Source organism: Pongo pygmaeus, chromosome 1 (genome assembly GCF_028885625.2).
Source record: "Pongo pygmaeus isolate AG05252 chromosome 1, NHGRI_mPonPyg2-v2.0_pri, whole genome shotgun sequence".
Classification (NCBI taxonomy): domain Eukaryota; kingdom Metazoa; phylum Chordata; class Mammalia; order Primates; family Hominidae; genus Pongo; species Pongo pygmaeus.
This window is the reverse complement of record NC_072373.2, coordinates 191,234,535-191,256,475: the sequence shown is the minus strand read 5'-3', so window position 1 is coordinate 191,256,475 and position 21,941 is coordinate 191,234,535. Positions and strand designations below refer to the sequence as shown.

Sequence of the window (21,941 nt, the reverse complement as noted above, 5' to 3'; positions counted from 1 at the left end):
TACCTTAATCATATAGTCAATTCATCTGATCATATCAGGCATTTATAATATGTTATAGTGAGGTCTGAAGGATTCTGCTAGATTCTAGCAATAATATTGACCCCATGCTAATCTAGCAACAGAATAGCTTTGCCAGAGAGCAGCCGAAAATTCCTTCCTCAAGATAAACTCCTCATATCATTTGGAAAGTTAACTTTTAAAGCTGAGAATTGACTACTGACATGGTTGATATATCTTTTTCTCAAAAGGCCCAGGGCTTCCACAGTGAAATTGAAGATTTCCTCTTGGAACTTACTAGAATGGAGAACCAGCTTTCTGCATCTAAGCCCACAGGAGGACTTCCTGAAACTGCTAGGGAACAGCTTGATACACATATGGTAACAGCAATTTTTTGAAATTGAGCATAAGCATCCCATATTCAATAGCTCCTTTCCAAGTTCACAGTCATAATTAATATGTATCTGGAAATCTACAAAGTAGTGCATTTTTATCAGAAATATAGTATAACCTTTGGGGATTGCTGCCTGTTACAGGCTTCTAATACCTTATAGTAGGCAGCAGTAGTGACAGGGAAGGTCAGCTGGAAATTTTGAGTTAATCAGCTTTATTGTCACACATATATTGACTTGAAGACGACAGCATCAAGAAGACAAATGTACAATACAACACAGATGTGTTTTCACTTAAGAAGGAAACTACTTAATGGGGGTTTAGGGAAATCAAATGGTTACCGACAGTATTTCAAGAATGCATGCTAGAACAAAAAGCAACATAATTTCTAGGCAAACTTTTCATGAAAAGGGGAAATAGATTATTGGAGTCTTTTGAGGGATCTCTAATCCTTAAAAAATGTTTTTCTTGGCCGGGCGCAGTAGCTCATGCCTGTAATCCCAGCACTTTGGGAGGCCGAGGTGGGTGGATCATGAGATCAGGAGATCAAGACCATCCTGGCTAACACGGTGAAACCCCGTCTCTACTAAAAATACAAAAAATTAGCCGGGCGTGGTGGCGGGCGCCTGTAGTCCCAGCTACTCAGGAGGCTGAGGCAGGAGAATGGTGTGAACCTGGGAGGCGGAGCTTGCAGTGAGCCGAGATCACTGCCACTGCACTCCAGCCTGGGTGACAGAGTGAGACTCCATCTCAAAAAAAAAAAAAAAAAAAAGTTTTTCTCCTGTGGGTGATAAAATTATTTTAATATTTTAATTTGTCACTTGTTATTTAGTAAAATATGTTAATATTTACATTTTAATAGAAATGAATTCTAAGTAATTAGTATTTAGTTATTACGATTAATTTTATTATTAAGTATGGTGGGTTTCATTCCCTAATGGCTCAGCACTTGATCTGAATCCAAAAGAATGGCTTTTAATCAAGTTGAGCCCTTCCTGGACTTTCCCAGACTCTGCTACAGAATCTATATGTAGGTGTCTTCCAGATAATTCATATAATTGATATCTTTCCTGCCTTTTCTTGTAGGAACTCTATTCCCAGCTGAAAGCCAAGGAAGAGACTTATAATCAACTACTTGACAAGGGCAGACTCATGCTTCTAAGCCGTGACGACTCTGGGTCTGGCTCCAAGACAGAACAGAGTGTAGCACTTTTGGAGCAGAAGTGGCATGTGGTCAGCAGTAAGATGGAAGAAAGAAAGGTACAGTGTATGATCCCCATGTTTGAGTAATTTGCTGAGTGATTGCATGTATAATAATTGCCATCTTATTTATATGAAGATTTTTTGAAGACCAGGGTATTGTAACAGAAGTTGCAGAACTGATTTCATCCGTGTTGAGTTTCATTGGTGGCATAAGTTTCTGTTGTTGTTTGCTTTTATAATTATTCATTCCTTACCTGTTAAGACATTATTGCCATTATCGCTTCGTGATGGGCTTTATGTCCTATATTAATCACCAATTTGTGTTCTACTTAAAAACAAGGTTTTGCTGGAGTTGGTGTCTTGGGGTTGAGAGATTGGGGACAGGGCATGTAGGGACTGACTAATAATTCTTCACAAGGAATTTGGTTCCTAATGTAAATGTAGTATGCAAGGAAATTTACTAGAAATCAGGAGAGAAGTAAATTATATGACCTCTTCCCACTCATCCTCAAAAATCAAATTCTCTTCTCTACAAAATAATGAAAGATGATTAGGGATCAAGGTGTTTGCCCAAAAAGATTATTTTTTATGAGTACAGAGTTTCACTGTATTTTTTGCTGGTCAGATCGAGTATGAAATATATATATACACACAAACCTGTTAACCACATTCACTCAATGAATAGTTATTGAGCAAGTGTGTGCCAAGTCCTGTGCCTGATTTATGGTGGAAACACTAAAGACGACCCTATCTTTGGGAAATTAATGAACAGAAGGGCATAAAACACATGAACATCTTGAGAGAAGCATTAGTTTCCTAAAAACCTTCTAGCATGGGGTTGGGTAATTGATTATATTAAGAATGGTTAAAGGACCTAAGTGTATGCTAATTCTTGGACAGAGCCAGACCTGGTGGCTCACACCTGTAATTCCAGCACTTGGGAGGCTGATGCAGGAGGATTGCATAACGCCAGGAGTTTGAGACCAGCCTGGGCAATATAGCAAGATCCCATCTCTACAAAAATACCTAAAAATTAGCCAGATGTAGTGGCACACGCCTGTAGTCCTAGCTACTTGGGAGGCTGAAGTAGGAGGCTCACTTGAGCCTGGGGGGTTGAGGCTGCAGTGAGCAGTGATGGTGCCCCTGCATTCTAGCCTGGGTGACATCAATAACCTGTCTCCAAAAAAAAAAAAAAAGAAAACAATCCTTGGACAGGCTGTCATCCATAGATCTGCAGAAGGCAAAGCTAAGATTAAATAAACTGAGACAGATTCCAGCTTATAACCAAGAAATTTTCAGAGAGTTTTCTTAATAGTTGAGCAAAATACTTTAAGACATAGTTGTCCATTATCAGAAATGGTCAGGCAAAAGCTGAGTGTCAAGGGTAGTTTATTATTTTGCAGGAACATTACCTTCAGAATCAGTAAAATCATTTATTAAATGTGTGTGGTGCTGTATTAAGAAAATATAAAGAATATGTAGATATAAAGATATAAATTAGATACAAAAGTATATCTTTTATATCTATAAAGTAGATATAAGAAATATAAAGAATATGTGGATAGAATGATGTGGAAAGAATTCCTATCATCTAGGAACTTGTAATACATTAATTTCTAAACATTTCTATATATATTTGAAGTGGATTTCATTTTTCCACCTGATTTGTTTAGATTGGGTTTGTACATTTTTATAACATTTATTGTAATGTTTGTTTTTTTTTTGGTGGGGGGTGGTTATAAAAATAACCTGAAAGCGCAAAGAGGAAAATAGAAATTACAACCCAGTCAGGTAGAATTAACAACAGTTAACGTTTTTAGTATACATCTTGGAGTTTTTTCTGTGAATATTTTGGAAATACTCATTTTTGTCAGCCTGTCGTTTTTACTTTGTCTGCCTAGTAGGTGGGCCAGAGGCAGAATTCATTACCAAAAGGTTAGTGTAGGTCTCTGAGGATGGAGCTTATGAACTCTGTGGGATTGAAGTGTACTTGTGAGGAGTAGCCTTTTCCCTGAATGAGCTCTTGTTGTTGCCATTCTTAGGTAAATGAAAGTGTCTGAAAATCTACATCTAATGTTGTCAGATTTTTGCCTAGAATGTCTTGGCTTCTTTCGTTACCTCTTCTTCTTATAGCATAAGCATAATTTTCAGACTCATATTTTCATATGTCATATTTTCTGAAAACATGTATTTAAACAAAGAGTACTACATTGAACATCATCTTTATAGTAAATTGCTTTTCATTTAGCTGTTTTTATACCACAAAAAGTACATTAAAGGAAACTGAAACATTATCCAAAGCAGGTTGTAGATCCTGCAGCTGTCACCACTAAAGGGTCTGTTCACTTACGGTTATTGAATAGTCTTATTCCCGTTCAAGGAAGTGGAGAGTAGCAGAGAAAGGAACTTAGCTGCTTATTGTGCTGTATTTCCTTTTCCATGTACACAGTTCTTGCCCACTTGTTTCAGACACTAACATTAAAATGTCCCCTTCTTTACAAATAAAGCATGTTTGGAGGTTGATTAAATGAGGCTTCCTTTTTAGAGGTCATTTCATTTGGTGTACAATTCATGCCTTTGTCGCTGAAGCTATAATTCCTGAAATTGGCACTTTTTCTTTGTGTTTGTGTGTGTTTTACTTGAAATTCAGTCAAAGCTGGAAGAGGCCCTCAACTTGGCGACAGAATTCCAGAATTCCCTACAAGAATTTATCAACTGGCTCACTCTAGCAGAGCAGAGTTTAAACATCGCTTCTCCACCAAGCCTGATTCTAAATACTGTCCTTTCCCAGATAGAAGAGCACAAGGTAACTATGATATTATGATGCTGCATTCTTTTTGAAAGCACTAATTGAAAGAAATGCCCCTTTATCTTATCTTAAGCTTAAAAAGAGCACTATTGTTCCCTCAGGTTTTTGCTAATGAAGTAAATGCTCATCGAGACCAGATCATTGAGCTGGATCAAACTGGGAATCAATTAAAGTTCCTTAGCCAAAAGCAGGATGTTGTTCTGATCAAGAATTTGTTGGTGAGCGTGCAGTCTCGATGGGAGAAGGTTGTCCAGCGATCTATTGAAAGAGGGCGATCACTAGATGATGCCAGGAAGCGGGCAAAACAAGTAAGTTGGGGAAGAAAGATATTAATTCACTGAAGAATCTTGGGCTGCATGTATTGAGTCTCTGGGATGATTCTCAAACGTGCTGTATAGTGTGTATATTCCTTCCTGTTAACTTATTTCTTACGTAATTTTAGTTCCATGAAGCTTGGAAAAAACTGATTGACTGGCTAGAAGATGCAGAGAGTCACCTGGACTCAGAATTAGAGATATCCAATGACCCAGACAAAATTAAACTTCAGCTTTCTAAGCATAAGGTAAACCAGTAAATTGCTCTTAGATCCCAAGCCGTAGTATTCGCTAAAGCTTGTATCTTGACAAAAATAAAAATCAGAGCTAGTAAAAAGAAAACCAATTGGTTAATGTTTAAAAGTCAAAATGATGAAGCCAAGGTTCCATTTTATATCTAGATGGTCTAATCATGATATTTGCTCATTTAGATAACAGTTTAAGCAAAGTAGTTATGGGAGTAAGTAGTTAAAACTGTAGGCTTTCACAAATTGTCAGGCACTTCTGTATATGATATAAACAAAAATTATAAATTTCTTAAGGATAAGCTATGGTTAATTTTAGTTCAAAAAAAGTGGTGATATTCATACTTTATTTGGTTTCTAGCCTGAAAACTCAAATTCTTTTGTTCCAAATCAAGATGTCATCTGACTTTTAACACTTTTTTCTTTTCTTTCTGGAAACATAGGAGTTTCAGAAGACTCTTGGTGGCAAGCAGCCTGTGTATGATACCACAATTAGAACTGGCAGAGCACTGAAAGAAAAGACTTTGCTTCCCGAAGATACTCAGAAACTTGACAATTTCCTAGGAGAAGTCAGAGACAAATGGGATACTGTTTGTGGCAAGTCTGTGGAGCGGTGAGCATGAATGTCCCCTTCAGGGGTCTAACCGGGATCCCAAAAGCAAGAGGTTCTTACCAGATTCTATAAAATGGTGATAAAGCTAATGCATCAGTAAGAGGTTTGGTACCATCTTAACACCACCAGTTAGTTCAAAGACTGTTATAATTTAAATAAAATGTGTAAAAATTCTCATTTTAAACTTGAACCTTACTGTATTAGAGAGAGGCCTATAAAATCAAACCAACAATAATAGCTCAGTAACTCAAAAGTATTTGTAAATCATCAATTTGTAATACCAACAGCTGTCTTATTGACTGCTCTTGGACACACCAAAGCCTCTACATGCATTACCTCATTTAACCATAATGATACCTGACCTTTGCTGGGCAATTACTACTGAATATGTACCAAACAGTGGCTGATAATAATTTAATCCTCATAACCACTGAGGTGGGTACCACTTTTATTGCTATTTTACAGATGAGAAAATGACCATAAAGAGGTTCTTAACTCCCCTAAGGTTACTCAGCTACCATATTGGCAGAGCTGAGGTTTAAACCATGGCAGTTTGGTTCTAAAAGTTGTACTTTTATCTATTTGTACCCACTATGCCATGCTAAATATTACAATATTGCTACCCTAGTTGTACTTTTTTTTTTTTTTTTTTTTTTTTTTTTGAGATGGAGTCTCACTCTGTCACCCAGGCTGGAGTGCAGTGGCGCGATCTCAGCTCACTGCAAGCTCTGCCTCCTGGGTTCACGCTATTCTCCTGCCTCAGCCTCCCGAGTAGCTGGGACTACAGGCACCCGCCACCACGCCCAGCTAGTTTTTTGTATGTTTAGTAGAGATGGGATTTCACTGTGTTAGCCAGGATGGTCTCGATTTCCTGACCTCATGATCCATCCGTCTCAGCCTCCCAAAGTGCTGGGATTACAGGCGTGAGCCACCGTGCCCGGCATTTTTTTTTTTTTTTTTTTTTTTGGTCATGTTGAGACAGGGTCTAGCTCTCTCTGGCCCAGGCTGGAGTGCAGAACTTACTGCAGCCTCCAACTCCTGGGTTCAAGTGATCCTCCCACCTCAGCCTCTCAAGTAGCTCAGACTATAGGCATGTGCCACCATACCTGGCTAATGTTTTTTGTTTTTGTTTTTGAGACGGAATCTCCCTCTGTCGCCCAGGCTGGAGTGCAGTGGCACTGTCTCGGGTCACTGCAACCTCCGTCTCCCCAGTTCAAGCAATTCTCCTTCCTCAGCCTCCCGAGTAGCTGGGACTACAGGTGCACGCCACCATGCCCAGCTAATTTTTTTAAATATTTTTAGTAGAGATGGCATTTCACCATATTGGCCAGGCTGGTCTGGAACTCCTGACCTCATGATCCACCCGCCTCGGCGTCCCAAAGTGCTGGGATTACAGGTGTCAGCCACCACGCCCAGCCATTGTATTTTATTTGAGTAGAGACAAGGTCTTGCTATTGTCCAGGCTGTTCTGTAACTCCTGACCTCAAGTGATCCTCCCACCTTGGCCTGCCAGAGTGCTGGGATTGCAAGTGTGAGCCAACACACTTGGCCTGTACTCCAATTTTTTTTTTTTTGATGAGGTGACTGAGGTTCAAGGAGATGAAGAAACAGCCTATGGGTCACACAACTGATACAGAGCTAGGAGTTGAACTGATTCCAGATCATTACCAAAACTATCATCTTTTACTTGGAGTGGTATATGAGGTGATTAACACAGACCTTGGGTTGTTAGGGTGTGCCTGTGTGTCACTGGGCTATAAGATGCCTAAAGGGTATCTCTGCCTGTCCCCTGATTAATAATGCTACCCTTAATCCATTCTAGAGGCTGGTTTGATTTAAAATGTCTCACCATCTCTCAGTCACTTTTTACTCTATTTCTTTCTTTTTTTTGAGATGGAGTCTCGCTCTGTCGCCCAGGCTGGAGTGCAGTGGCGCAATCTCGGCTCACTGCAAGCTCTGCCTCCCGGGTTCACGCCATTCTCCTGCCTCAGCCTCCCGAGTAGCTGGAACTACAGGCGCCCACCACCATGCCTGGCTAATTTTTTGTATTTTTAGTAGAGACAGGGTTTCACCTTGTTAGCCAGGATGGTCTCGATCTCCTGACCTCGTGATCTGCCCACCTCGGCCTCCCAAAGTGCTGGGATTACAGGCGTGAGCCACTGTGCCTGGCCTTTACTCTCTTTCTAACTGTTCTAACGTAGAAGTCACTCTCTATATAGGGTTCAAGCAATATTCCCTTTCAGCGAGGCAGAATTGTGGGCCATTTGTAAAAGGAATCCCTAAAAATGGTAGTGTTTGTGTGCATTTCTCAGGCAGCACAAGTTGGAGGAAGCCCTGCTCTTTTCGGGTCAGTTCATGGATGCTTTGCAGGCCTTGGTTGACTGGTTATACAAGGTGGAGCCACAGCTGGCCGAGGACCAGCCCGTGCACGGGGACCTTGACCTCGTCATGAACCTCATGGATGCACATAAGGTAGGGGTGAGGTCTGGGCTACATTGGAGTGCAGTGGGTCTTCTACATATGACTGCCTAGGGTCTTCTACATATGACTGCCTCTGCCCTTCTTTCTAGGGGAGAAAGAGAGCCTGACAGTTGCTTTGTGTGTTTAAACAAACTGTTGCTGAGATTCTGCATTAGTCACAAAGAATTTACCAGAATTGGTTTGATTCAGATTTGGCAATGTGTAAACTTCACTTCAAGGTTGCCCCTCTTCCTGTTTGTTTCTCTCAGTTGAGTCACAAAATGGATTTAAATTCCAACGGAAACCCGTAAGATATCCATTTCCACTGACTCCTAAAATGGAAATGAGTGATTTTTTTTTAAACCACTTCTGAACCTAACAATCCTAACACCATGCACGCCAGTATTTAACATAATCTCTATCTGTCATGTTGAATTATGTAATATCCTCCTGTTTCAGCACAAGCATTTAACTTTACCTTGAAATTACAACAGATTCTTATGTGCACAGCAGATATGTTTTTATTTCCCATAATTCTGGAAACGTTAGTATAATGGTTACCATTTTACAGATGAAGAAACTGGGCCTTAAGCAACTTTTCAAAATTATGTATCTCCTAAATGCCTGAGCTAGCATTTAGAGCCACATTTTCTGGTTGTTTTTTTCTTTTTTTTTTTTCCCCATGAGATTGGGTCTCGCCATGATGCCCAGACTGGTCTTGAACTCCTAGGCTCAAGCAATCCTCTCATCTTGGCTTCCCAAAATGCTGGGATTACAGGCATGAGCCACTGCGCCCGGTCTGGTTGCTTTTTCTTATGCATTGCTCTGCCTCCCTCTATGCATAAAAGACACATGATTAGAACCTACCAAGAAAATTATTATTTCCCAGTGGTTTCTTGGACTCAAAACATTCCTCGAACAAACAAATTCTCGTATTTTCTTTTCTAGGTTTTCCAGAAGGAACTGGGAAAGCGAACAGGAACCGTTCAGGTCCTGAAGCGGTCAGGCCGAGAGCTGATTGAGAATAGTCGAGATGACACCACTTGGGTAAAAGGGCAGCTCCAGGAACTGAGCACTCGCTGGGACACTGTCTGTAAACTCTCTGTTTCCAAACAAAGCCGGCTTGAGCAGGCCTTAAAACAGGTAAGGGATATTTGCTGTCCCAACCCAAGAGATAGATCTGAGTGAGTTTATTTGGTTTTTCTTTTACTAGAATCTGTTCCAGTCAGTCTTGAAATAAGTATAACAGAGTTGAAAATTGATATTCTGAATGTTCTATAGAACTTTAACATTCATTTTGAGAAATAATTAATTTAGTTGATTTTCAAAGATCTACAAATGAAAGATAACCTTTGTGGAGTTTTGATGAGGCCATGAAATGTCTGAATGAACACTGGACCTTTTCCCTAGCATGTCCCAGTATCTAGGTCCTTGGCTGCAGAGAGAGGTTGAATCTTTTGTGCTTGGTTATTTCAGGCAGAAGTGTTTCGAGACACAGTCCACATGCTGTTGGAGTGGCTTTCTGAAGCAGAGCAAACGCTTCGCTTTCGGGGAGCACTTCCTGATGACACAGAGGCCCTGCAGTCTCTCATTGACACCCATAAGGTAATCCAGCCTTGGGGTTTGGTGACCTCATGCTACCTACCACCTTGAGGGCTGCCTACCACTAAATGAAAGCAACTTTTTCTTGGAAATATCAGAACTCACATGAAAAGGAACAAAACCAGAGTGGCCCTAGCTCATTGGTTTAGCAGGAATGAAAGGGAAGTGACTGGTGGGTTTTTTGACACCTTGAACAGTAACATTCATTCTTATAAAAGTAATATATGTTGGTTGTAACAAGTTTTTTAAACATGGTATTAAGAAAAATGTGGACTATTTCATCTTCTTTACTCCTCACCTGCATACGCCTTTGTTTGCCTTTCCTTATGTTACCAGCTTTAGGCCCTGATCTGATCCCCCAGAACCACTTACTAAGCTGTAGAGTATGGTGCAGTGTCTGGGGTCTCAGTCTGTCCTAATGAGGTGGGAAATGTTTCCCTTTTTAAATTTTTATTTTATCCACTCAGAGATTTTAATCATGGATTTGTTATTATATTCTGTTATGGGTATTTTTTAAATATTATGGTTTTTACAACTATAATTATATTTTTCCAATACAAATATGTTTACCAACATGAAATGAAATAGGATATAAATGAGAATAAATGAAAAATGGGATTAAAAAAGAGAGAAACTAACTCGAATAGGAAAAAGGGGGCATACCTCTGTGTGTCCTATTCTTTGTTGCCATCTCCACCAGAGAAAGTCATTCTTGTATAAACCCCTCACCTTCCCACATCTTTTAGAATTAAAATGCCATAAATAACTATACAGGCTTTTAGAGGTCTGCGTTAACACATGGAGGAAAAAGAAAACATTGAAATTTATCCCCCCTCTGTGTAAACTAATAGTGCTGCTAATGTAGACTTTTTACGTTTTTGTTTTCAAATCTTTTTTGTTTAGGAATTCATGAAGAAAGTAGAAGAAAAGCGAGTGGACGTTAACTCAGCAGTAGCCATGGGAGAAGTCATCCTGGCTGTCTGCCACCCCGATTGCATCACAACCATCAAACACTGGATCACCATCATCCGAGCTCGCTTCGAGGAGGTGAGTCCCTGGTTCAGAGGAGGACCGCACACACCCAGTGAACTATATAGTATTTTTCCCCCAGGTAAGGAATCTTTCACTCACTGTGAATAACTCAGCAAAAATTAAGTTAACATTTTAGTAAAGACTGTTTTCTTGGTAATGTGTGGCAACCTGGAGGAGTAGTGTTGGCATAGTGCTATGTTAATGTGACTTACAGTGGACATGTTGTGTGTAGTGTCCGCTCCTTCCTGGGAATTCCTGTGTTAACAGGATATACAGCTGACCCTTGAACAATGTGTGTTTCAACTGCACAGGTCCACTTATATGCAGTTATTGTTCAGTAAATACAGTCAGCCCTCCATGTTGGTGGGGTTCACATTCACAGCCAAACATGGATAGAAAATACAATATTCACAGGAAGTGAAGCCCATGTGTGCAGAGGGCAGACTTTTGCAGGTTCCACAAAACCAATTACAGGCCTTGAGTATGCATGGATTTTAGTATCTGCAGGTGGTACTGGGACCAGTTCCCCGTGGATACCAAGGAACAACTATACTAGATTTTCTTTCAGGAGGGCTGATATTTTATTCCAGCTCTTATCCCAGTTGTCACTGGGGTCATAGTGAAGCCTCTTGACTGTTTGGGTGGTCTCTACTCTAGTCATTGTGTTGGCCAGGAGCAGTGGATCACGCCTATAATCCTAGAACTTTGGGAGGCTTGAGGCGGGCAGATTACCTGAGCTCAGGAGTTCAAGACAAGCCTGGGCAGCATGGTGAAACCTGTCTCTACTAAAATACAAAAAATTAGCTGGGCATGGTGGCACAAGTCTGTAATCCCAGTTACTTGGGAGGCTGAAGCAGGAGAGTCACTGGTACCTGGGAGGCAGAGGTTGCAGTGAGCCGAATTTGTGCCACTGCACTCCAGTCTGGGTGACAGAGCAAGAGTCTGTCTCCAAAAAAATAAAGAAAAATAAAAAGCCATTGTGAAAATCAGATGAAAAAGGACTTTGGAAACAAAGGGGTATGCTTGACTGAAAGAGGCCACAGTTTCCTTCTTTTTCCACAGGTCCTGACATGGGCTAAGCAGCACCAGCAGCGTCTTGAAACGGCCTTGTCAGAACTGGTGGCTAATGCTGAGCTCCTAGAAGAACTTCTGGCATGGATCCAGTGGGCTGAGACCACCCTCATTCAGCGGGATCAGGAGCCAATCCCGCAGAACATTGACCGAGTTAAAGCCCTTATCGCTGAGCATCAGGTGTCTTAACCTCACTGTGTGATCACTGGTGTTTTCCGTGTTGGGCATAGAGACCATCTCTGTTGCCCTGTGTATATGTTTTTAAATGGCTGCTTAACATATTACCACAGACTTAGCACCGTAAAACAACACATACTTACCTCATAGTTTCTGTGCTTCATATACCTGGGCATGAGTTGACTAAGTCCTCTTCCTGGAGTCTCCCCAGGTAGAAATCAAGGTGTCAGCCAGTACTGCAGTCTCATCTGGAGTTCAGGGTCCTCTTTTAGGCTCACTCAGGATGTTGGCAGAATCCAGATCCTGGTGGATGTAAGACTGAGGTCTCTACTTTCTTGCTGGCTCTCAGCTAGGAGTTGCTCTTGCCTTCTAGAGGCCCCCTCAGGTCTTAGCCACACAGCCAGCCGGAGAAACTGTCCAAGGTGCTCTATGGGGTCTTGAAATATAATGAAGAATGAAATGTAATTAAGGGAGTGAATATTCCATCATTTGCCCACACTCAAGGGAGGGGGATTACATAGAGTGTGCATACAGGAGTGGGAATCTTGGGGGCCTTTTTAGAAGTCTGCCTGCCACAGCCTGTTTTTATTGACCATCATTTGAGCCAAGGTCCCACTGGTCCCCATTGTACCTGGTTCAGAAAGCTCTCTCGCATGAACCCAGTGGTCAGTGAAGGTGCACATCAGACTAAACTGAATGGAGGAAAGCTCAGGTGGGCCATCTTCATAATATATCCTTAACAGGCAAATACTATTTTTAACCATAATCATTTATACTGAATTCAAGCATGAATCTTGATTAGTTATACTGTAGACTATATGGTCTTTTTAGTTTATATAAACAATTATCCCAGCAAGTGAGAACTCACTATACAGATAGTCCCTGACTTACAGTCTTTCAACTTTATCATGGTTCAAAGATTATACGTATTCAGTAGAAACTATACAATTAGAGGCCAGGAGCGGTGGCTCACCCCTGTAATCCCAGCACTTTGGGAGGCCAAGCGGGGCAGATCACTTGAGGTCAGGAGTTTGAGACCAGCCTAGCCAACATGGTGAAACCCTGTCTCTACTAAAAATATAAAAATTAGTCGGGTGTGGTTGTGGTTGCCTGTAATCCCAGCTACTCAAGCGGCTGAGGCAAGAGAATCACTTGAACCAGGGAGGCAGAGGTTGCAGTGAGCTGAGATTGCACCATTGCACTCCAGCCTGGGCGACAGAGCAAGACTCCATTTCAAAAAAAAAAAAAAAATGCACTTTGAGTGCACTTTGAGTGCCCATCCAACCATTCTTTCACTTTGATTACATGAGATAGTCAACACTTTATTATAAAATAGGCTTTGTGTTAGATGATTTTGCCTAACTGTAGGCTAACTGTTTGAGCATGTTTAAGGTAGGCCAGGCTAAGCTACGATGTTCCATAGTTTAGGTGTGTTATATTTTCAGCTTAACGATGGGTTTGCCAGGATGTAACTTCGTCGTAAGTCGAGGAGCACCTGTCCTTCCTGTGGGATGTATCTCCTCTCTGAGAGATTATCTTCTTCCTATTCACTTCTTCTCCTTTCTGTTTTCCCCTCTCTCCTCTATGTTTTCAGTCTCTCCCTGTTTATTCTTTTCTCTAAAGCTTCCAGATATGTCCTTCCAACCCAGTGTTCCCTTCAAGTTACCACTGTGTTGCCTCCCTCCTTTTTCAGCTACGCTTCTTGTTCCCTGTCTCATGTCCTTTTTTCCCATCACTCCCCAAGTCCCTGTGGTCTGGCTGACACTGTTCTGGTCACATTCTACTGGCTAAATCCAACAGAGGTTTTTCAGTCTTTATTTTGTTTGACATGTGACCTAGCTGGCTCTTCATCCCTTCCCAAAACTTCCCTTTTGACTTCTGTGTCCTTTAATCTTTGTGTTTTCCTCTGATCTCTCTGACTGTTCCTTTTTAGCCTTTTTAGCTGGTTCCTCTTCCGTGCCTATTCATCAGTGTTGTTCCCTGACGTCTCATTCTTGATGCTCTCCTCACACTGCTAAGATTTATCTGGTCTAACAGCTTTAGCTATTACCTATAAAGCTTCTGCATCTTTTTCATCTCCAACACCATCATCTCCTAAAGTCCAGACATACAGTAAACTAGAAGCAGTTCTAAAATTCCACTTTATCTTTGCCCCCTTGCCTGATGTCACTTGTCCATTCCAGATCTGCCCCCCCTTTCCTCATTCAGAGGCCTGTGATGTCTGGAGTTCCTCCTTTTCCTCACATCTAGCCACTCACCAGGGCTTGTCAGTCCCACTTTCAAAATACCTCTTGGCTCCATCTTTCCTGCCCTGGCTCCGACCCTCACCATGTTTTGCCTCAGTTGCTGCAGTGGTTTCTTAACCTGTCTTCTCACTGCTAGCCACTCCCCATCCCACACTTCCCCCCCCCACCCCCACATCACTCCATCTTTTACACTGAAGCCAGAGTGATAGCTGTAAAGCATAGGTCTGATTATGTCTCTTACCTGGATTGAAATCCTTCAGCTGCCCCCCATTGCTCTCAGAATAAATGGCCAACCCTTAGCCTGACACAGAAGCCTTTTGTGATCTGTCTCCTGCCTGCCTCTCCAACCCTGCCTCTTCCCATTCCTCTGATTGCATCCTCTGCCCAGCCAGTGAGTGGAGGGGTCCTGGTCACAGCATTGTCAGGCATCCCTGTCTCTGTTTGGGTTGCACCCTCTTCCAGGACTGCCTTCCCACCATTTGTTGACTATTTCTTCATTGCTCAGTGTGTCAGTCTGTTTGCATTGCTATAAAGGAATTCCTGAGACTGGGTAATTTATAAAGAAAATAGGTTTCTTTTGGCTTACGGTTCTGCAGGCTGTACAGGAAGCATGGTGCCAGTATCTGCTTCTGGTGAGGGCTTCAGGAAGCTTAGAATCGTGGTGGAAGGCAAAGGGGAGCCAGCGTGTTACATGGCAAGAGAGGGAGAGAGAGAAAGAGGAGGAGACAGCAGGCTCCTTTTAAACAGCCAGCTCTCATGTGAACTAACAGCAAGAACTCACTCATTACCATGGGGAGGGCACCAAGGCCATTCATGAGGAATTTGCCCCCATAACTCAATCACATCCCGTTAGACCCCACCTCCAGCATTGGAAATCACATTTCAACATGAGATTTGGAGGGGACAGATATCCAAACTACATCCCTCAGTAACTCAACTCAGGCACCAGCCTCCACGCAGCCTTTCCTGCCACCACAGGCCGTAAAGTATCCATCCTAGCTCTACCTTTGCCCCCATAAGAGTAAAAATACAATTTTTAACTCTTTTTCCTATTTTTTATGTTTAACAGACGTTTATGGAGGAGATGACTCGCAAACAGCCTGACGTGGACCGGGTCACCAAGACATACAAAAGGAAAAACATAGAGCCTACTCACGCGCCTTTCATAGAGAAATCTCGCAGCGGAGGCAGTATGTTTCCAGCCCCCTGTGTTAGGATGCTCCATTCCTGCTAACTGAGGATGAGCACTTTCCAAATGCCTGTCAAAAAAAAATTATATTCCATTTTCAAAAACCGTGTTGGTTTTGAACCAAAATCTCTCATTTTTGAAACTCACTTTTCTTACATTGACAGACAGTAGCTGTACTCCATATTCTTTGGTATGATTGATGTGAAATTATGAGGTGGTTAAGCTTATTTTTTAACAGTGGCCTTTCCATTGTTTTGGTTATCAGCCCTAGCTGTTTACATTTGGCTTGCACTAATTTAATCAACAAAACAGCCCCTACAGAATATGTTGCTTTTTTAGTTGAGTTAACATGTCATCAGCTCACTAAGGTAGGACAGAATTGCTTGGAGATATGTAGGCAGCAGGTAAGTATGTGCTGGGAGGATCAATACTTTTGGAATTAGTACACCTTCGTATCTAAATATTGCCAAATCCCGTATTTCTTTTCTCAGTTATTGACTGGATATTATTCTAAAGATCATCTAGGTTTATACATACAGCTATTTCTCTTTGTGTACTAACCAGCTGTTCTAATCTTGTGATTATTTTTCCTTTTAGGGAAATCCCTAAATCAGCCAACCCCTCCTCCCATGCCAATCCTTTCACAATCTGAAGCAAAAAACCCACGGATCAACCAGCTTTCTGCCCGCTGGCAGCAGGTGTGGCTGTTAGCACTGGAGCGGCAAAGGAAACTGAATGATGCCTTGGATCGGCTGGAGGAGGTAATGCCCTGCTGAGTGGCCTTCCCTGAAACAAAGTGATTTTTTCAATCAAAACACAGCCCTTCTGAGGCTCTCTTAATGTGAACCTTGTGTCTTAACTTACTTTCTCACAAATAGAAACAGACCTATACCAAGCCAGTACTCATTCTTTGAGGCCCCTGAATGAGAAAAGACAAATTTTAAGAAAACCATTCATGACAGAGTAGGCTAAAGCTTCTTGGTGTGGAAAGCAAGAAAATAGCCAGTCCATAATGAGGGCCAGGACCTGATCTGCCTCAGCATCTTGCTGTGGTTGGGAATCAGGAACAGAACTTTGGAAATTTATCTCCAGATATGTAGCATAGCACAAAAATGACCCTTGTTGAGCCTTCCATGTAAAAACAGATGCTACAGAATTATGAAATAGGAGTAATTTTTAATGATTTTGTTATTAGTCTTCACTTGATCATGAGAAGCAACTCTATTTTGAAGTGTCATTACCCAGTATAAAAAATATAGTACTATGCTTCTTAGTTTCTAAAACAAGCCTCTAATATCTTTTGTATTTTTTTATTTGTGCATATCAAAGCAGCTATGCCTGGAAGTGAGTGTTCTGTGTTTTGTTTATTTTTTCCTTAGGTCAGTTGACTTTTAAGCTTACTGGGTTCTTGGTGCTTTTTTCCCCCATTCCTTCTAACTTTGGAGTTTGAAAGACCAAAGGGAAACTGCTGCACTCTTTAAGTCATTTTGAGTGTATATCATTAACATAGACTTAAGTAGCTGAAAATTGTCTTGCCACTGCATAGGCCTGCTGTTTTCCATCAAGGCCAAATATTTAACATGGAGGTCAGATGGGCAATTTGCTCTCTGGTGCCATTCCAAAGAAACATGCTTGGATACAACATTGGGTTCCCAATGCTTCCATCCAGAACTCAGATTTTCTCATTGAAATCTCAGAAGATAGTGGTAAACACGACCCTCCTGATGTGAGCCCTATGTGTGATTATAATGCCTTTCAAAACAACATAATCGAGGAGTGCTAAGGACCTCCCTTCTGGGTTAGAATCCATTTCCTTGCATCTAAGAGAGTGATCCTTTGAAAAGCCCAAAAGGAAAGCAAGGCTGGCTTCACCCATTCTCATTCTGTGTGCTCCATATTTTCCATGGTGGTTCAGTTATTGTTTCTCTTGCTATTCCATTATACCGCAGCTCATGTAAATAGTCATGGCTTTAAGTGAAGGAGCCAGATTGTGCCTTCACAAAAGAAGCAAACACATAGATTTCATTGTTGATGGCCCCTGGAAGCATGGCTTTACTGAATGTCTGAAAGTTTGGGTATGCTCTGGGCAGCTTTTGAGGGCCCAAAAAATAAATCTTATTGACACTTCTGATTTCTGTGTAGTTGAAGGAATTTGCCAACTTTGACTTTGATGTCTGGAGGAAAAAGTATATGCGTTGGATGAATCACAAGAAGTCTCGAGTGATGGATTTCTTCCGGCGCATTGATAAGGACCAGGATGGGAAGATAACACGTCAGGAGTTTATCGATGGCATTTTAGCATCCAGTGAGTCTAGTCATCATTCCAAACATGGGTCACACCTGGATTCCTTGCACTTTGTAGAAGCTGTGGTATTCTACTAAACAGTCTTTCTGAAGCTGGCCAGGAGCTATGGCTCACACCTGTAATTCCAGCACTTTGGGAGGCAGGTGGCAAAGGCATGGTGGCACACTTGTGGTCCAAGCTACTTGGGAGGCTGAGGTGAATCACCTGAGCCTGGGGAGGTCAAGGCCTGCAGTAAGCTGTAATCGTGCCAGTGAACTCTAGCCTGGGCAACAGAGTGAGACTCTGTCTCAAAAAAAAAAAAAAAAAAAGACAGTGGTTAACCAGAGGTTTTCGGCTGGGAAACAATATGATTTGGTCTATGTTTTAGTAAATCACTGTGACTACTATAAATATTCACACTTCTCTTTGTATAGCAATTTGTTTAGAATCTAAGACAATAATCTAAACATAGGAAAACTTCATGCTATTCCAAACTGTCACTATTCTGAAATAATCTAAATATCCAATAATTGTGGGGTGGATAAGTATATTCTTGAGTTGAGTGGTAAGTCTGTGGGTGGTTGTAATATTATGTTTATGCCTTTTGGTATATCTGAAATGGGGAATATTACCTTTTTTCGTTGCATTTGGGGTAGGGGAGCCTATAAGTGGATATGTATTACTTTTCAGGAAAAATCAAAACATAAATTTTTTTGCTCTGAAGAAGTATTTCTGGCCAGGCGTGGTGGCTCACACCTGTAATCCCAGCACTTTGGGAGGCCAAGATGGGTGGATCACTTGAGGCCAGGAGTTCAAGACCAGCCTGGCCAACATGGCAAAACCTCGTCCCTACTAAAAATACAAAAAAAATTAGCCGGGCCTGGTGGCAGGCGCTTGTATTCCCAGCTACTCTGGAAGCTGAGGCAGGAGAATCACTTGAACCAGGGAGACGGAAGTTGCAGTGAGCCGAGATTGCACCACTGCACTCCAGCCTGGGCGACAGAGCGAGACCTTGTCTCAAAAAAAAAAAAAAAAAAAAAAAATTCTATAACCGCCAGCCAAACAAGTACCCCTCTTAATGTTTCATGTTTCAAAATATGATTCCTTCTCTCCAGAGTTCCCTACCACCAAGTTAGAGATGACTGCTGTGGCTGACATTTTCGACCGAGATGGGGATGGTTACATTGATTATTATGAATTTGTGGCTGCTCTTCATCCCAACAAGGATGCGTATCGACCAACAACCGATGCAGATAAAATCGAAGATGAGGTACGGGAAATAATTATATTTTGAGTACACTTCTGGCTGTAGGTTTGTAATATCCTGAATTTGGTTGGGTTCAGTGATCATATTAGCCTTTGACTTGTCTGTTGGTAGATAATTATTTGGAGTTCTATTTTGAGATCTCTTTTTGGATAGCATTTCAAAGAGTCCCAGAGGATCTCTGACATCTGCGCTGTAGCTCAGGCTAGATGGATTACTCAAGTGAGTCATGTCTGTGTGGTGCTCTGAAGTTTACAGAGAACCTTTGCAGGGCACCATACTCATCCTGGTTCACTTGTCCTGTGTTTGGGATAGACTCATCTCACTCTTGAGCATGCTGCCTGGAATCTAGAGAAATGGTCTACCAGTGTAGCATTTAACGGTTAAAATGGACTGGGCATGGTGGCTTACATCTGTAGCCCTAGCACTTTGGGAGGCCAACACGGGAGGATCACTGGAGTCCAGGAGTTCGAGACCAGCCTGGGTGACATAGTATGATTCTGTCTGTCCCCCCCAAAAAAAAAAAAAAAAATTAGCCAGGTGTGGTGGCAAGTGCTTGTAGCCCCAGCTGCTCAGGAGACTGAGGTGGAAGGATCACTTGAGCATGGGAGATCAAAGGTGCAGTAAGCTGTGATCATGCCACTACACTCCAGCCTGGGCAATAGAGCAAGACTTGTCTTAAAAAATAAAAACAAATGTTTAAAAGGGGGGCAAAATATAATGTTTAAAATGGTGTATACCCATCATGCTTTCTGCCTTGTTAAAAACTACCCCATTGAAACTACCAAATTTATTAGTGCCATCTAGAAATCCTAGCGTCTGTTGATAACAGATCTTGGGAAGGGAGAGGTGCTGGGACAGGTCTTAGGAGTGGCCCTGGAACACACCAGGACTGACTTCCAGGGAATCTCGGGCTCCTAGGGTGAAATTTAAAGCAGTTCATAATTTGCTTTATTAATAATTTGATTTTGATGCAAGCATATTAGCACTTTTCTCTGGAGGAATTTTGAAGCAGGAATAAAGAATGTGTTGTATATAGTCACTTGGGAATTTTCTTTCATGCCTTTTCTCAGTGTCTCAATTAGTTCACTTAGTAAGAACATATACTAATTTGGAACAGACGATAAATGTATATGTCAAAAGCCTGAAATGCCTAAAAAGTAAATAATGAGCCGTGCACGGTGGCTTACGCCTGTAATCCCAGCACTTTGGGAGGCTGAGGCAGGTGGATCACCTGAGGTCGGGAGTTCAAGGCCAGCCTGACCAACATGAAGAAACCCCATCTCTACTAAAAAAAATACAAAAAATTAGCTGGGCCTGGTGGCGTGTGCCTATAATCCCAGCCACTTGGGAGGCTGAGATAGAAGAATTGTTTGAACCGGGAGGCGGAGGTTGTGGTGGAGCCGAGATCGCGCCATTGCCCTCCAGCCTGGACAACAAGAGTGAAACTCCATCTCAAAAAAAATGTAAATAATGAATAGCCTCCCTGTTTATGTGTAAAAATCTTTGTTTCTCTGAATAGGAAGTCTTGCTCTACCCTTTACACTTTTCTTTTTGTTCACACCCAATAGGTTACACGACAAGTGGCTCAGTGCAAATGTGCAAAAAGGTTTCAGGTGGAGCAGATCGGAGAGAATAAATACCGGGTAAGGAAGAGAAAAAGCAGTCCTTTGTTGTGGTGGTTTCTCATATGTGGCTGGTCCCACCTTTTCCTCCTGATGCTTAGAGGCCCAGAGCCCGTCGGACTTGAAATGTGGTCACTCTCTGACCTTATCTCTATAGATGCCAAGTGTCAGGTACCCTGTTACCTCTGAAAACTAGTCCCATATCTACCTAGATAGTAGTAATTTGTATTTAAGTTTTAAGATAGGAGATATTTCAGAGCTGTCACTTCACATCTGACAAAGTCTTTAGGGGGATGAAGGTACCTTTGGAAACAATTATATCTATTGACTGACCACTTACTCACAGAGAGATGGTCATTGTGAGCCTGAGTGGCCCCCAGGCTAGAGAGGCCTGGGGAAACTGTGTTGAAGCCCCAACAGACACTGTTGCCTGCTCTGAGCTGGGCTATAAATGGGGCCCAGGAGCACTGAGGAGACATCAGGCTCAGTGGTCTTCCCTGGAAAGCCACGCTAGGTGTGGCCATAACTGACAGTGAACTATACTTGTGTTTTAGCTTCTTTTGGGACCAGGGTCAGGGACATAGGAGGATCTGAAACAGGTCTCCTAAAATATATCAACAGCTCGTCAAGATTCTCTAAAGTCCTAAGAAAAATCTATGATTGGCAAAGAGGATTTAGATTGCACTAAGAAACACAGGAAGATCCATGTTTCATTAGTATATCCAAAATGTCCTCAAAGTACACCAAATCTACCCCATGCTGCAGTTTCCTGAGGAGTGCTGGGTGAATCTGCTTTGAATATAACCTAGGGCATTTAGTTAATAAAGCTCCATATAATCTTATGCCTGCTTGTTGGGTTTTGTTTTCTTGTTTTTTGTTTTTAATTATCTATGAGAGAAATGAATTAACAAGAACAACATAGCGTGGAGAGTTAGTTCATAGTTTATAAAACCACATCCCTGGCCGGGCGTGGTGGCTCACACCTGTAATCCCAGAACTTTGGAAGGTAGAGAGGTGAGCGAGCGGATCACTTGAGGTCAGGAATTCGAGACGAGCCTGACCAACATGGTGAAACACCGTCTCTACTAATAACACAAAAATTAGCTGGGCTTGGTAGCGCATGCCTGTAATCCCAACTACTTAGGGAGGCTGAGGCAGGAGAATTGCTTGAACCCCGGGGTCGGAGGCTGCAGTGAGCCATGATCGCACCACTGCACTCCAGCCTGGGCAACAGAGTGAGACTCTCAAAAAAAAAAAAAAAAAAAATTAAAACCACATCCCTATGGCAGGAGCTTGGTAAGAATATGTTCGGTGTGTGTCACTTTGCCAGAAAAACGTAATGATATGATTTTCATTCTTTAGTGTTAATTTGACAAAATGTTCTCTTTTTTTTTCCCCTCCTTTTCCTCCATCCTTT

The 21,941-nt window shown here is 41.9% G+C and overlaps 1 protein-coding gene across 9 annotated transcripts in view; it reads left to right on the top strand.

The window, feature by feature from the left end:
• Positions 1-21,941, top strand: part of LOC129040038 (microtubule-actin cross-linking factor 1) — a 379,189-nt gene that overhangs the window by 335,201 nt on the left and 22,047 nt on the right. For all 9 annotated transcript variants that reach the window (XM_054493938.2, XM_063665707.1, XM_054493981.2 and 6 more), the window contains 16 exons: positions 249-377; positions 1,477-1,650; positions 4,244-4,399; positions 4,504-4,710; positions 4,845-4,964; positions 5,405-5,574; positions 7,887-8,046; positions 8,983-9,177; positions 9,511-9,639; positions 10,540-10,683; positions 11,731-11,919; positions 15,232-15,352; positions 15,949-16,112; positions 17,494-17,656; positions 18,751-18,905; positions 20,471-20,545. In XM_054493938.2, the coding sequence (XP_054349913.1) occupies positions 249-377; positions 1,477-1,650; positions 4,244-4,399; positions 4,504-4,710; positions 4,845-4,964; positions 5,405-5,574; positions 7,887-8,046; positions 8,983-9,177; positions 9,511-9,639; positions 10,540-10,683; positions 11,731-11,919; positions 15,232-15,352; positions 15,949-16,112; positions 17,494-17,656; positions 18,751-18,905; positions 20,471-20,545 (2,451 nt within the window). The remainder of the gene's footprint in view (positions 1-248; positions 378-1,476; positions 1,651-4,243; positions 4,400-4,503; positions 4,711-4,844; positions 4,965-5,404; positions 5,575-7,886; positions 8,047-8,982; positions 9,178-9,510; positions 9,640-10,539; positions 10,684-11,730; positions 11,920-15,231; positions 15,353-15,948; positions 16,113-17,493; positions 17,657-18,750; positions 18,906-20,470; positions 20,546-21,941) is intronic.